The sequence below is a fragment of the Chrysochloris asiatica genome, unplaced genomic scaffold (genome assembly GCF_000296735.1).
Source record: "Chrysochloris asiatica unplaced genomic scaffold, ChrAsi1.0 scaffold00031, whole genome shotgun sequence".
Lineage (NCBI taxonomy): Eukaryota > Metazoa > Chordata > Mammalia > Afrosoricida > Chrysochloridae > Chrysochloris > Chrysochloris asiatica.
Window position 1 is genome coordinate 22648875 of NW_006408549.1, and position 17021 is coordinate 22665895.

At 35.0% G+C, this 17021-nt stretch overlaps 1 protein-coding gene across 3 annotated transcripts in view; it reads right to left on the bottom strand.

Annotated features, from left to right (window-relative positions):
* RALYL (RALY RNA binding protein-like) overlaps positions 1–17021 on the bottom strand; it is a 1110405-nt gene that overhangs the window by 587810 nt on the left and 505574 nt on the right. For all 3 annotated transcript variants that reach the window (XM_006859244.1, XM_006859245.1, XM_006859246.1), the window contains exon 2: positions 4522–4800. In XM_006859244.1, the coding sequence (XP_006859306.1) occupies positions 4522–4777 (256 nt within the window). In that variant the 5' untranslated portion in view covers positions 4778–4800. The remainder of the gene's footprint in view (positions 1–4521; positions 4801–17021) is intronic.

Here is a 17021-nt window from a genome sequence, read left to right on the forward strand (position 1 = left end):
AGAATATAAAGCCAAATATACAACAAAATGTGCAAAGATCTGGAATCAGAAAACCAAAAAGGAAGAACACGTTCAGCATTTCTCAAGCTGGGGGAACTGAAGAAAAAATTCAAGCCTTGACTTTCGTTATTGAAGGATTCTCTGGGGAAATTATTGAATGATGCAGAAAGCATCAAAAGAAGATGGAAGAAACACACAGAGGAAATACCAAAAGGCAATGGTTGATATTCAACTGTTGCAAGAGATAGCATATGATTAGGAGTCAGTGATACTGAAGGAGAAAGTCCAAAGTGCATTGAAGAAATTGGCAAAGAACAAGGCACTAGGAATTGATGGAATAAAAACTGAAATCTTTCAAGAAAGGAGGCACTCACTCATCTCTGCCAAGAAATTTGGAAGACAATCTGGCCTATTGATTGGAAGAGATCCATATTCATGCCCATTCTAAAGAGAGGTGACCCAACGGAATGTGGAAATCATTGGGCAGTCTCTTTGATATCCCATGCAACTACAGTTTTATTACAAGTAATACAGAAATGGCTACAAGCATACATTGACAGAGAACTTCCAAAGGTTCAAGCCAGATTCAGAAGAGGCCATGGGATGAGGGATATCATTGCTGATGTCTGATGAATCTTGGCTGAAAGCAGAGAATATCAGAAAGATGTTTACCTGTGCTTTACTGACTATGCAAAGGCTTTTGATTGTGTGGATCATGACCAGCTATGGACAATATTGTTAAGTATGAGTATTCCAGAACACTTAATTCTGCTCATGAGGAATCTGTACATGGACCAGGAGGCAGTTGTTCTAACAGAACATGGGAACATTGAATGGTTTAAAATTAAGAAAGGTGTGCGACAGTATTTTATTCTTTCACATACTTATTCACCCTGTATGCTGAGCAAATAATCTGAGAAACTGGGTTCTATGAAGAAAAACATGGCATTAAGATTGGAGGAAGACTCAGTAACAACCTGTGATATGCAGATGATACAACCTTGCTTGCAGAAAGTGAAAAAGACTTAAAATATTTACTGATAAAGATCAAAGAGCACAGCCTTCAGTATGGATTACATCTCAATGTAAAGAAAACAAAAATCCTTACTGCTGGACCAATAAACAACATTTTTATCAATGGAGAAAAGATTCAAGTTCAGGGATTTCATTCTTCTTGGATCAACTATCAACACTCATGGAAGCAGCAGTCAAGAGCTCAAACAACATACTGCTTATAGACAAATCTGCTGCACAAGACCTTTTTAAAGTGAAGAGCAAAGATAGCAGCTTGAGGACTAAGATGCGCCTGACCCAAGCCATGGTATTTTCAATAACCTCACATACATGCTAAAGCTGGACAGTGAATAAGGAAGACCATAGAAGAATTGATGATTTTGAGTTATGGTGTTGAAGGAGAATATTGAAAGTGCAATGGGATGCCAAAATAACCAACAGATCTGTGTTGGAAGAAGTACAGTCAGAATGCTCCTTGGAGGTCAGGATGGCCAAATTTTGTCTTTCATACTTAGGACATATTGTCAGGAGGGACTAGTCACTGGGGAAAGATATCATATTTGGTAGGGTGGACGGTCAGAGAAAAAGAGGAAGACCCCCAGCAAGATGGATTGATAAAGTGGCAGCATCAATGGGCTCAAGCATGGCAATAATAATGAGGTTGGCTCAGGATCAGACAGTGCTTCGTTGTACTGTGCATAAGATTGCTATGAGTTGGTTCTGACTAGATGGCACCTAACAACATGTGGTTAAAAAACTAGAGATTGTGCCATTCTTATCGTTAGTTGCAGATCAAACCATTGTGATGCACAGGATCCTTATTGGCTAATTTTAAGAAGTAATTTAAATTTTAGTCTGGAAGCTCTATTGATGCCTGCACATGAGCTACCACAGCTAGCGCTCTCCTATATGAAAGATGAGAATTCTAACACTAAGCTATCATTGCTCTTGTCTACTAAAGGGGTGGAGTCCTGGTGTGGCACTTCAGGTTAATGCACTGGACTGAAAGGTCGATTTGAACCTCAAGATCAGTGGGTCAAGCTCACCAGTTGCTCCTCAGAAACCCTAACAAGGTAGCTATGAGTTGGAACCGACTCCTTGGAAATTAACAACAATAACTAATTGAAGGGGTGGGGAGTGCAATAACTCCGTAGGATAAGCACCGCACTGCAAACCCTAAGGTCTGTGGTTTAAGCCTGGAAGAAAGATGGAAGCTTTCTGCTCCTGCAAAGATTTAAAATATTGGAAATCCTATACAGGGTCGCTATGAGTCAGAACTGTCACAACAGCATTCAACAAACAACAACATTGAAGGAGTATCCCTTTTTTCAAGTCTTTCATCTCAGTTTTCATTTTCATTTTAATAATTCTCATACTTTCCCTACAATTTTTCTTGACCACTATAAATCTTCATAATAGAGTATCTTAATATTCTTCTAGCTTGATTTTTCCCTACTTTTAACTTGTTTCTTTTCTATGCTTTTTAAATGTCATAACTATGAACATAACAGGTTAACAGCATAAGTTAAAATTTGTAATTCCAGAATCCATGCGGGCCATGGAAAATATATAAAGCAAAGTAATGGAATTCAGAGTGAAGGCAAGAGGCTAGATCTAGTCTACCTTCGATAGCATAATCAGGACCAGCTTCTCAGGGGAGGTAACTTCATTCACAGTATAGAGAAAGGAAGGCAGCAAATGATAGCTAAGACCTGTCTTCTAGCAGAGTGAATCGTTGCTGTTGTTAAGTGCCATCAAGTTGGGTTCTGACTCATAGTGAACCTGTATAGGTTTTCCAAGGAACAGCTGGTGAGTTAGAGCCACCAACCGTATTTATGGTTAGCAGTCCAGTGCCTATGCTAAAGCACCACACCAGGACTCCAGAAGAATGAACAATAACTACACAGCTTCTGAAGAAGGACTAATCTTGGAATGTTTAAGACATATCAAGGTGACCAGTGTTACTAGAGACATGCAAGCAAGGCAGAGAGAAAGGAGATGAGATTGATGCTATAGCAGCAGGGGGCATTACAGTTGTTTTTGTTGTTAGGGACTATAGAGTCAACCTTCTAATTAACAGCTAAGCATGCTTATGGTTGGATCACCAGAGCTCCTTATAACTGCTCTATAGAATATAAATTTCATTTTGTATGACATGGAAAGGTGCTACAGTTTAAGAGAAGTTTTAAAAAGATAGTGTGCCACTAGTAAGAGGCAGATGAGTTAAGGGGGTTATTTCAGAGCTATTGGTATGGATTTGAAAGGTGTTCGGGTTAGGGATAGGTATGTTCATAAAGAATTATACTTGGAGTTTGCAAAAAGAGAAGGCTTAAGGTTGACACCTAAATTTTTGTGAAAAAAAAAAAAAAGGAAAAATAAAAAGTCAATTTACTGTGATGTAAAAGCAAGGCAGAGAAGTTTCTTGGGGGTTAAGAAAAATCACAAATTTTGAATATATGAGATTGAGATTCTTGTTGGATATCCAAGAAAAGATACTGAATAATCAGTTTGATGTGTGAGTCCAGACAATATATATTTTTTCTCATTATAAAATTATATAAAGGATTATTTAATTATTTTCAAAGAAAATATTTACAGACATTGAAGTAAAATGGGAAACTTGGGAGGAAATATTCTAAAATATTAGGTGGCTTCAAAGAGTTTATGGAAAAATTACATTATTTAATTCTGTTTTTGCATAAACTTTTGGAAGCTCCTTTATATATTGCTTACAGAATATTTCCTCCCAAGTCTTTTCATTTTACTTAACACTATATCCTTCTTCTTTGTTTGAAACGTCTATGACACAATATGATGATGGCATCTGACTGAATAGATACAATTTAAGATTCCCAACCAGATGAGAAGGAACGGATTCTATTTCTACTCTAGTTCTTAAAATTTACTTCCTTTTGATGTTTTCCTGCAACCTACCCCCAAAATAATAAGAATAGGAAATGAGTAAAATATATAAATTAGCCCCTCAGAACAAATGCTGTTAAGTATAATAAGCAAAGGTTATTACTATTACTATTGTTTTTTGTTTTTTTTTTTGCTTACAATGTTTTCTGGACGATAAACACCATTTCAAGTCATACAAAGTTAAATGTGACTATTGTATTTATTGATGTTAAGTTGAAACTGGCAGAGGCAATAAAGGTATTACAAGCAGTTTTGATCTAAAAAGCAGTTCTGATCTAAAATTTCTAAATAAGTATTAAAAAATAGAGAAAAACATCTATATGAGAACAAGAAAAATAATAAAAATTATAAAGATGTGGCATTATACTTGGTTAAAGAAGGACCCACTGTCAGATAAACACTGAATGCTAACTGCAAAGTCAGCTGTCCAGAACACCAGTAGCTCCCTGTACAGAGTCACTATGAATCAGAACTGACTCAACAGCACACAACAACAAAGCAGTTTTTACGTGATAAAACCAGAATATCCAGGCAAATGCAGGGATTAGAACATTGCTAAGGCACCTGTAACTGAGTGTGACTTACCCAGTGGTTGGCCTGCAATGATCCTGGCATTTTCTCCAGCAACCGCAGCTCTTGCATGTCGCTCACTCATGTACTGCACAAATGCATAGCCTTTGTGTACCGAGCATCCAACTATCTTTCCGTATTTTGAGAAGATGGCTTCAATGTCAACTTTCTTAACAATGGCTGTATTTAGATTGCCGATAAAAACACGGGAGTTGATGGACTTGGGGTCATTCTTATTGGTGACGTTGCTCGTCTGTGTTTTTCCAGTCATGGTTGGCTCACCTTGTTTTAACCCTTAAACAAACAAACAATCAAAAAGTAAATAATTAGACTGGATAAATATCACTTTTTTTTTTTAATAGTGTACTCAGGTAATCTCAAATCCTTATGTGTTACTGATTTTCTTAAGAAATATAAAAATATGAATACTGTGCTGTTAAATGGGGTAAAGAAATAATCATAATAACATAACATATAGTAATAAGTAAATTTCTGATTTATTTATCCAAAATTCCACCTGATATGGTAATTAAACATTTTGTAATTGTGTTTGTTTTTAAGTCTGTCTATTTTGCAGAAGAAAGTTCAGGAAATGAGCCACCTTATATCAACAAAAAAATATATCTAATTTTCTATGATCAGGTTATATATAAAATACAGTAATATAGCCTCCGTTTGTAGTTTAAATACATTCCTTCCCCTTATCTTCTATAATAAGTAGACATATTGGCATTTTCCTTATCAGATCTTTCTCTCAGAAACTAACAACTCATTCCATCAAATGCTGTGGAAGAAAATAAAAGTATTACAAATCAGAATATCAATTAGACATGTAACATAAGAAAAACATGAACTTGAAGTTAAATGAGGGATTTCACCAGAATTAATTTTGTATGCTCACTTTAATTGAACCAATAGCACTTGTCAGTTAAAAAAGCAACAACAACAGAAAACACATGTAGCCAGCGTTCATCAGATATCAGCAAATTAGTAAACTGGGTATCAGTGTTGAAATTTTTATTCTCGACTTCATTTTTTATCCATTTAACTAACAGCTCCTATGTTGAACAAGGACCGTTAGCATTTCCAAAAAGTAGTTTCTGAGCTTGGTTGGTTGTTGAATTGTGTGTGATTAAACAAAATACAACTTTTATTTCCAAGTATTCTCGCACTCACATGGCTCCCGACAACCCCCAAGGTCTTAAAATTCATTCAATCATTCAGTTATTCAACAAATATTTATTAAGCATCTATTATTGCCAGACATCATTTTCTAAAACATCTAATGAGATACAGTAAGTTGAAAAATAAAATTTCAACAAGAGCCCAATGTGACACTGGAGATAGTTGAAGAAGATTAGCTAACTGATGATTTTTTTGTCAGTGACAAATACATTTGTGACTGAAGATGCTTCTCTAAAATCTTATAGCTTTAAAGATAATTAATAAGTGCATTTGATTTTTTTAAAAGTCATTTTAAATGCCACTTCTAAATGACAAATTAAAGTCATAAATGTCTTAAAGACATGTAAATTGGGTATGTTGGAAATGAACTCACTATGTATTTAAACCAGGTACTTCTGAAATCAAGAGCAATAAAGTAACATAAGAATGTTTCAAATTAAGCTATTCATTATAGCTTTGAGGATTATTAAAACTTTAATTCACACTCAACATTTCACATACATCATTGTAATGAAGGTAAATATCTTAAACATTTAGTTGCTCAGATAAAATTTAAGAATAAGACATCATAAGAGACAAGGATTAGCCACATTTGAGTGGTTTCTTTATAAATTATTCAAGCCAGGTAGAAAGGAAAGCTATGTATATTTTTAAAAAATATTACAATTTAAGCTATTGCATACTTCCAAAATAAATACGCTAAGAAGCAATTGGGATAAGAAAAATCAAGGTACACCTTGAAAAGTCAAAGTATAATCTAGTTTTCTTTAATTACACTAAGGGAGAAAATATACTAAAGATGTATTTTTTAGCTCCTTGGAATGGATTGATGATGGTCTTTCTTGCCAACCCAGGTTAACATCAGTAATCAAATTTGTAGAAATCAAATTCTTTTCTTTTTGCTCTTATATGATGAAAATTATTAGAAATTTCATAGAATTGCTTTCAAAGATAAATAATTCTTTGGTTGTCGAGTAGGAATGCAATGGAATCCTGGGGTGGCGCTGTGGGATAAGCGCTGGACTGAAAGGCCAGTTCGAACCACAGGGTCTGTGTTTCAAACTCACCAGTGGCTCCTCAGAAACCCTATACAAGGCTGCCATGAGTCAGAACCAACTCAATAGCACTTAGCAACAACAATTCATTGGTTAAAATGTAAACACAAGAATTACATTAGGCCAAACTTGTGATTTACAGTGCCCAGTAGTCTGTCTTTGACTTTGACTTTGAGTCAAATTTCCTATGAAGGCACAGCTATGGTCTGAATTTTCACTGTTGATGTTAATATGCTATCTCTGACTTCATCTCTTATCTTTATGTGGATGAATCCCATATCTGTAGCTCTAAATTTCCAACTACTATTACGATTCATTTATTGAATCTTAAAAAGCAGTTCTTGTCAAGTTGACTTAGATACCTGGCAACCCCATGTGTATTACAGTAGCATTGTGCTCAATAATGTTTTCAATGGCTAATTATTTAGAAGTAGCTCACCAGTCCTTTCCTCTCAGAAGCTTCTGTTTGGACTTGAACCTCCAACCTTTTGATTAACAGCCAAGGAGTTTAACGATTTCCACTACCCAGGGACTCTTAAGAACTTTCAATTATACTAAAGTCAAAGTTGTGGCTAGGTGGGTGGTTCAAACCCACCAGCCACTCCTTGAAAACCCTATATAGGGTCACTATGAGTAGAAACTTACTCGAGGCACTAAAAACAACAACATGTCTCACAAAGTCTTACTTTACAGCTTCTTCCAGTCTTTGTAATGATGGTTGAGGTTTTTTGTTTAGGGTTGTACATGATCATTTCAAAATTCTCTGAAAATCAAGTCTGGAATGATAGTGTAATTACTATGTTGTGCTTCTCTCTTGCACAAATATTCAGTAAGTAATATTTTAGTCAAGATGGGATAACAAAAACTGGATTCCCCATCCTGACTTGAACAACTAGAATACCAAATGAATTTATGAAATAACTGTTTTTTTAAACATCGAATCATGGATAGTGAAGGATTGTGATAACCAAGAGACGAGAAATAAGGTGAAGTGTAGGCTCACACTAGCTTTCTGAAAACATATTTTAAGTCATATAGTAAGGAGGGCTATTGAAAGTAGAGACCGTAATCTTACAATTGGAAGGAAATACAGATCAGAGTTTAGGGAGTCAGAGAAAGCTGGAGTTTCTGAAGTTGAGTTCCACAGAAAAGGTGCTATGCAGAGAGAGAGTGTTCCTGAAACCCCTTAGAGTCTTGGTGTGGCACTGTAGGATAAGAAATGGACCAAAAGATTGGTTTGAACTACAAGATCGGTGGTTCAAACTCACCAGAGCACATTTCTTAAGAAATAGAACTCAGACACTCAACAACAGAACACACTACCTCCATTATCCTAAAAACATCATATAGATCCTAAGAATCAGAAACAAATATGACTTATTGACAGGAGAGACATGAAAGATATATATATATATATAAATCAAAGAAACTTCTGAGAAATGAAAATGTAATTAATGAAATGAAAAAATATATATATATATATGAGGCGCTGGGTTTCAAAAAGTTCATGGAAGAGAATTAAAAGATAATGGAATTTTTCCATGAAACTTTTTGAAGCTCCCTTGTATGTACTGAATGGATATTTCAACTAGTAAGTCTATGCAGAAGAAAGATTGTGTGTGGATTTAAAATAATAGAAATATATAATATTCAAAATGTAGCACAGAGATGCAAACAATAAAAACAGACCATAGTGAACTATGGTACAATATCCAGCTAGTTAATATATGTATGGACTCCTGGTGTGGTGCTATGGGATAATGCACTGGACCACAAGGTCAGTTTGGACTACAAGATTGGTGGTTCAAACTCACCAGCCACTCCTCGAAAACCCTATACAGGGTCACTATGGGTCGGAACCGACTCTACAGCACTTAACAACAACCACAATATGCATATATCTGGCACCATAGAAGAGCTACAGCAAATATTCAAAAACATGGTCAAGTATCTTCCAGGTTTAATGGAATAAATTATAATTCCACACTGACTCTCAAGTAGGCAAAACACAAAGAAAGCCATAATAAGACATTATAAATAAATTACTGATAACCAGTAATATAGAGACAAATTTATTTTAGAAAAATCCCTATATTCTAAATAAAAAAGGGGAACTTTAGTCAAGGAAATAATATAGCTACAAAACAGATAGCAAGTAAATACAAGTTTTTTCAGTAGAAACTGAAACTAATCTTAGAACTTGTCTCTCAGTCTTTCATTTAGAAGTTTGGTTGGAGTTAGGCTAAAGTGTCTTTCTACTATAGTTTTATATAAAAACTATAAATTACCTCTGACTAATAGAATGTTCTCTGAAATATTCTTCATCTGCACTGTCCAAAATAGGTACTAACTAACCACATAGGGCTTGTGAGCATTTGAAATGTGTCTAGTGTGATTGAGACTCTAACTACTTATTTAATTTCATTAAAATTAAGGCAATAATTCAGTGAGAGAGAGAGAGAGATATCATATCCAGTTGGGAAGATTAGAGAAAACTTCTTGCATATAGCATTAAGACATTGTAAGCATTGAGCTAAACATTAAGACACTGTAAGAATTTAAAGGACATGTAATTTTTAGCATTCAGAAGAGGGCAATTGTTTTTTGTAACATTTTAAGCTCATCTTGTACATGAATGTTTCCACTGAACAATTGGCATAGGAATTGTTTTGCTTCCTAACTAGAAAAACGGAAGTTTGTACTGAAATTAACAGCTGTATTTTAACAACCCTTGCAGGGAATATAAACCAAAATGATGTCAATAAAGTCAAAATTTATTTTTCAGAAAGTTATCTACAATCCAGAAAGCGGCAAATTAAAAAGTTAATTATCTTGTTTTTTTATTGTATACAATATGTAGATTAAAAAATATCTTAAACGTGTGTTTGGCTCATTATTGCTGTTGTTGTTGTTAAGTGCTCTCGAGTCTATTCCGACCCATAGTGACCCTGTATCGGGTTTCCAAGGAGCAGCTGGTGAGCTTGGACCACCAACATTGCAGTTCAAATTACTTCACAGTCTGTTGCATTAGCCCACAGCGCCATATCAGGACTCCATATTAGATTCTACTAATTTAAAGGCAATTAATTGTGACTCCTACTCTAGAATTATCAGTTATGTTTAACTTACATTACAATAATTTTTAGTATTGAATGAAAATGACCATTCTAAACAGCCAAAGCAATGGCATTTCTTCAATAAATTTTAAGCATTAAAAGGTTATTTTGTGAAAATTTTTCTAATGTCTGTTCACCATAGTATATTTGATGATGTCTCCATCATCCATAAGGAGCTCTGGTAGCATAGTGGTTACGAGTCAGGCTGTGAACCTCAAGGTCAGCAGTGTAAAACTACCAGCCATTCTCCGGGAGAAAGATGAGGCTTTCTGCTCCCATAAAGATTTACAGCCTTGGAAACCCTATGCAGGGTCACTATGAGTCAGAACCGACTCCACGGCATAACACCACCATCATCCATCACAACAAATATCACAATTATGGTAAAGATTGAAGTCTTAAACCTCAAGCCAGTTCTTTAAGTGAATCAAATGTATCTTTTTTAAGGTAAGAATTTGGGAAAATACGTATATTTCAAAGCAATATATACATATGAAGAAAAAAATATAATCACACCTGTAGACTTTTACTGTTAAAATTATGGTATATCTTCCCATATTCTTTTCCCAGTATATAGAAAGAAGTGTGAGTTAGAAAAAAATAATTGTGATCATATCAAATGTTAATAATTATTATTTTAAATCCAGTTTTATTATATTATTAAAAGAAACTTTTATAGGCCCATGGACTGAGAAAAGTGGGCAGCAGGCAGGCTTCCAAAATGTGTCCTTATATTTTTTTCAATGTGGTATGTGTACATCAATTCAAAAGAAAAAAAGGTAATAGAGATAAATACTGAATACTGTTATCTGATGGTGCATGGAGGGGACTGTAATCATTGCAATGATTTGTTGAATGTAATACTGATGAGCTGCCCTATAAACCTTCACTCAATTGACATTTTTAAAAGAAAATAAAAAACTTGCTGAACATAAGTATAATTTTATAGTAATAAAACTATCATTCTTTTCTTTGTTTTCTTGATGGCCACTTAGCTTGCTTTCAGTGTTTTCAAATCATAAAAGTACCTGAGATGGCTACTTCATCAAATTAGTAAAAATAAATTCCAAATATTGAGATTCCTGTGTCATAATAAGATAGGGTGTGTGAGGGGGGTGGCGAAGAAATCCTCAAGCTTAGTTGTGAATCATCACATACTTTCCAGAAAAGTTGAGTACCTTTCTACCTCTGCCAGTAGGATGAGATAGTGCCCATTTTAGTATGCTCAAAGCAATTTTGACACCTGTCAGCACCTGCCTAAATATTACACTGATTCATTAAATTGAATAGGAAGAACGGGTAGAACATAGGCTTCGTAAGATATGGCTACAACAGTAGGTAAATCTTGCTCAAGATCTTAGTTACGTTGGTCCTAATAATGTTGTTGTTAAATGCCGTCAAGTTGATTTCAACTCATAGCGATACTGTATAGGTTTTTTCTGAGGCTTTAAATCTTTGTGGGAGCAGAAAAACCTCATCTTTCTCCCACGGAGCAGCTGGTTGACTTGAACACCAACCTTGTAGTTCACAGCCCAGTGCTTATCCCGTGGAGCCACCACACTCCTGGCCCTGATAACAGAAGCAACATAATCCTCCTGTTATCAGAGGGAAAAAAAATTAATACTTAGAGATCTCTAAGAATAGCAACAGAAAAATGTATTATTAAAAAATGTTAGAAAAGTTATTCTGCTTCCCTTTGTTCAATTTTTTTTTTTCAAATACACACTGTTCAACTGCATATTTATTTTACAAGATTGGTGTTACAGTAATATGTGTTCAATGTTTATTTGAAAAAGGTTCGATGGTTGATTATTATTAAATTACTTATCTTTCAGTAGTTCTTTGTGTTTCAATTCCATTGCAATAACTATGCATGGCGTGTTCTAAAAAATTCATGGAACATGTTTATTATATATAAAAAAAATTATACCTGAATTTTAAAATATTTTTTGCACCAATATAAACTTGTAGTATCATGTTATAACATGTCTGAGCAACATCTAGCTTTGATATTAAGAAGGCTCATGATCAGTTGTTATTGATAAATCAGAATTTTAAATTCTGTTTAAAATTTGTAATTATAATGTAGCTTTGTAGCAAAATTTTAAATTATTTGGGGATATATATAAATTAAGAAATTACTAAAATTTTATAAACAAAGAGTGATGGTACATGTTTGGCAGAGGGATATATGGTCTAATGTTGTTGTTGTTGTTAAGTGCCGTCGGGTCGATTCCAACCCATAGTGACCCTGTATAGGGTTTCCAAAGAGCAGCTGGTAAGCTTGAACCACTGGCCTTGCAGTTCAAACGACTTTACAGTCTGACACATTAACCCACAGCGCCACACCAGGATTCTGAATCTTTTAAATGAAATTTAATTATTGAACAAAAAGGATAATGCTTTTATGATCTCTAAAACATAGCTAAAACATGAATTAAAAATCCCCAACTGTTCAGGATAGCAATAACATGAATTAGAAAATCTCCAACAGTTCAGAAGAACCTGGATCCTTATTTGTTCGGAATCTCAAAACTTTTAAACCATAAGTGGGTAATTACAAATGTGAACAAAGGATATTATAGACCATATAAGGAGCTATTATTTTGGCTCATGCTCAATATGTGAGTGGTAAAACACATTTATGTGGAAATTGTGAACAATCTGAAAAGAATTCTGACTGGGACATGGACAAGGAGGTAAAAATGATGTAGGGAATAAATAATCATAGTGCAACTTTTTACTTTGTTCACATTTGTAATTACCCACTTATGGTTTAAAAGTTTTGAGATTTCGAACAAATAAGGATCCAGGTTCTTCTGAACTGTTGGAGATTTTCTAATTCATGTTATAGCTATCCTGAACAGTTGGGGATTTTTAATTCATGTTTTAGCTATCTTTTAGAAATCATAAAAGCATTATCCTTTTTGTTCAATAATTAAATTTCATTTAAAAGATTCTGATAAGTTTTTTCAGGTGAGGAAAACAAATGACTACTTTCAATTAGAAAACTATCCAAGGAGATAAAAGCATATGGGATATTAAATATAATATGTTGTTCTACACTTCTCTGAATCTAAATTGACAGAATTCTAGGAAATTCACTGCATGTGATATTCTTAAAAGCTTTCAACTCTACAAAACAAAACCTTTAGTCATACTTTTTATCTGATGGCAGCTGTAATTATTCTTCCAAGATAATTTTCCATTGGTCAACATGAACTAGACAGAACATTGTTTTAAGTTATATAGAACAAATGAACCAACAATAATTAGGTTCTTTCTATAGTACTGTTGGAAACAGGTCAATCAAAGGAAATAGAACAGCTAAAATTCAAGCTTCCTTTGAATCACTGATAATGTCATGATTGGTGCAATATCTATATTAACAAGGATGGGCACCAGGAGAGACACAGTTTTGCTACACAAATTATTACTTTAACAATTATTTGGCAAAGGTCATGATCCATGGAATCCTGATGTGGTGCTGTAGGATAAGTACTGGACTGCTAATCACAAAGTTGGCTGTTCAAATCCATCAGCTACTATGAGTTGAAATTGACCCGGTAGCACTTAACGACAACATGATCCATTAGGAACCATGTTTCATGACTTGTCAACCACATTTTTGTGGAAACCAAGATCTGTCTGAAAAGAACTCTTGTTGTTGTTGTTGTTAAGTGCCATCGAGTCGGGTCCGACCCATAGCGACCCTGTACAGGGTTTCCGAGGGTGTAAATCTTTACGGGAGTAGAAAGCCTCATCTTTCTCCCGCGGAGTGACTGGTAGTTTCGAACCGCTGACCTTAAGGTTCACAGCCCGATTCGGAACTCTAGGGAATGATTAATCAGTGCCACTTCCTACCTTTTTGACATGACCAATTTTTTTTTTTTTTTTTCAATACCTGTTTAAACTTTTTAAGAAGATATTTTACGTGGGATATTCTCTAAAAAAAACAACAACAACAAACTATGTTATTAAACATACTCTCTAGTCATACTTCCACAATTCTTATTTAACAAACACAAAGCATTTATATACCTGGCGTTGATGAGTGCTTATAAAATATCAATTTATTCACTGTTGTAAAGGAAAGAGTCCTACCTCTTTTTTCCTTTTCTCTGGGATCTGGATTATATGCAGGACATGTGTGGTTCAAATTCAAGTAAGATAGCAATCACTACAGTGCCCAAAGGTTATTCACTCCATCATAACTCAATAATCAAGGTTATTTACCTCTTGACCAACAAAATGATTCATATCATGTTAAGGGAAATATCTGCTGAATTGCTAAAACTCTTCTGTGATTTATATTAAGAGGTAGAATGACAGATAGGAAACTGTCTTGAAAATTCCGAGATGGATCTGATAATTTTTCTTAAGAATGTATAAGATACATTGTTATCAATTTCCAACTACAGCTTCTCTGAAATAATACAAAATAGTGTGTATATATACTTTGTATTCACCTTCCTTAAGTTACATAATAATGCAAAATAATAAATGGTATGGCCTGTTTCACATGGCTGAACCTCAAAAAGGCAAATAAGGAGAACCAAGACAGAAGGACCACATTTTCCTTAATTTATGCACTATATGATGCCAGCAATGGAGAGATAGTAAAATGATTTTTCTTGTATATTCATTGGAATGATAATCTTCTATACACCCTTCTCCTCGACAACTCCACCATCTATTCCTCCACTGAATAAAACATCTTTCTTCATTTTTAAACTCTCAGGCCATTTACAGCCAAATTGCAGGAGGTAAACATGGTCATGCCCACAGGAGAAATTCACTCACTCCTAGTTAACAGGCCCATTCCACTCTTGTCCTCTTTTGTTCAACGTGTCAATCCTGACAGTTCCCTCAGGAGTTAAATTCAGACCACTAAGTGATTTCATGCAGGCTGCTAAACTGCCTGGAGAGATGAACAACTTTCAATCATTATTGATGTCACTTTCGAAGTCTGGCCCTAAAGTGAAAGGTCTTAAATCCCACAACCAATCCCCTGAAATTTCTTGTACTCTCCTAAAATATAAATAAATGCCCTACAATAGGTGCAATGGTGAATTTCTTTTCCACAAACTTGAATGTTTGCAGTTGTATTAAGTAGCAATAAAAATGATATAGTGAAAACGCCCATTGTATGTCTAGATCAGATAACATTCCTGCTTACAAATTCCTTAAACCCAACAGCTATGAATTTGGATGCAGTGTAATAAATGATAGCATCAAGCAATCCCTTTATTGCAAATAACTGACTCAGAACATAATTTCTCTTTGGTGGAATAAATCCTGTCCATATTGATGTAATAGTCTAAGATGATATTCAAGACTTTTCAATTTTCTCTTTATCTATAAAATGCAGAATCTTCATAAAATGCTGGGAACGTTTAGGGAATATAGAAATTAAGAACTATGGATGTTCTTCTTTAAGTAAAGTCACAGCATTATTATTAATGATGTCAAGTTTATAAATGTAGTGAAATTTAAGTTTTGCTCCCCTAGAAAGCATAGAAATGAGTAAAATTTCAGTATAAGGTAAGTATGTCATTTATGTATCTTATTTCATTTTACATATAAGTTTTTTTCACATAGACATTCCACTAAGTTTAATATAGTTGTTGTTGCTGTTAAGTGCCGTCAAGTCGATTCCGAATCATAGCGACCCTGTATAGGGTTTCCAAGGAGCAGTTGGTGAGCTTGAACCACCAACCTTGCAGTTCAAATAACTTTGCAGTCTCACACATTAGCCCTCAGTGCCACACCAGCTTAATATTAGGAGAACTGTTATATCAGCTATGCTAAACCTGGGGAAGAAAAGTTGATCTTAGATTATAAAAAATGCCTAGTCTATGAAGTTATTCAAAGAAGAGTTCAAGTCTCAGCTACGCCTCTTTCTGGCTGTGTAACCTTAGTAGTCATTTAACCTTTCTGATGCTCAGAGTAGCAATAGCAACAACTGATACACAACGGTTAGTAAAAAATTATCTGCATTCTGGCTGTAGAATTCATTTTAATCAACTTTAAGAAATGACAAATACATCATTTTTTGACATAATCTCTGCTTAAATACACTTTGTCCATTTGTAAACAAGCTTTTGTATTTTTAAAAAAATGTTTTAGGCTGAGCTGTGAGCCATTAATATATCTCCATCTTCATTTCTTCATCAGAGATGAATCTTCATCCTCGAAGAGCTGCTTTCAGGGAACCAAACAGGTGAAAGTCTGATGGAGCAAGATCAGGATTATAGGGAAGATACTTTAACATCTCAAAACGAAGCTTTTGCAGGGTGTTAACAGTGTGGGCAGAGGTGTAGGGATGTACACTGTTATGCAAGATCACAACACCTTTGGACAGAAGTTCTCTGAGTTTGATCTGAAGTTTCAGCTTCAGCTTTTCAGTGGGCATCTCATTGTAAGGAGCACTGTTGATTGTTGGACCTTTTTCCGGATCTTCAACAATATGTATTGGCATGATGACTTCAACAATAGGGTCAAACATAGAAACAACTGTGAGGATGATGTAGGACTGTGCAGTGTTTCATTGTGTTTTGCATGGAGTCACTATGAGTTGGTACCAACTGGATGGCACCTGACAACAGCACACTAACACTGCAGGGAAACAGCAATTTGATGATCTTTTCTTTAGAATTGGAAAATTATTTTGCATTTACAGTTGTTTTTGTTAAATGCTGTCAAGTCATTTCTGACTCATAGCGACTCTGTATAGTTTTTTAGGAGTACCTGGTGGGTTTGAACTGCTTACCTTGTGGTTCGCTGTCCAGTGCTGATCCTCCAGCACCACACCAGGAGTCCATAATGACTGTTGTTGTTAAGTGGCCTTCGAGTTGGTTCCGACCCATAGCGACCCTGTGTAGGGTTTCCGAGGAGCAGCTGGTGAGTTTGAACCACCAACCCTGCAGTTCAAATGGCTTTGCAGTCTGGCACATTAACCTACAGAACCACACCAGGACTCCATACTGACATAATGACAATACTGATTGGTAAATCTTTCAGTGATCATTGCTGAATTCTGTTGAGAGTCAAAATTTCTGACAGAATTAGTCAGATATTCTGCTGGAGAAGGAAATCTACACGGTAGGTTCATATTTGTAATAGGCTCTCTCATCCCTCATGAACAGGAACTATATTA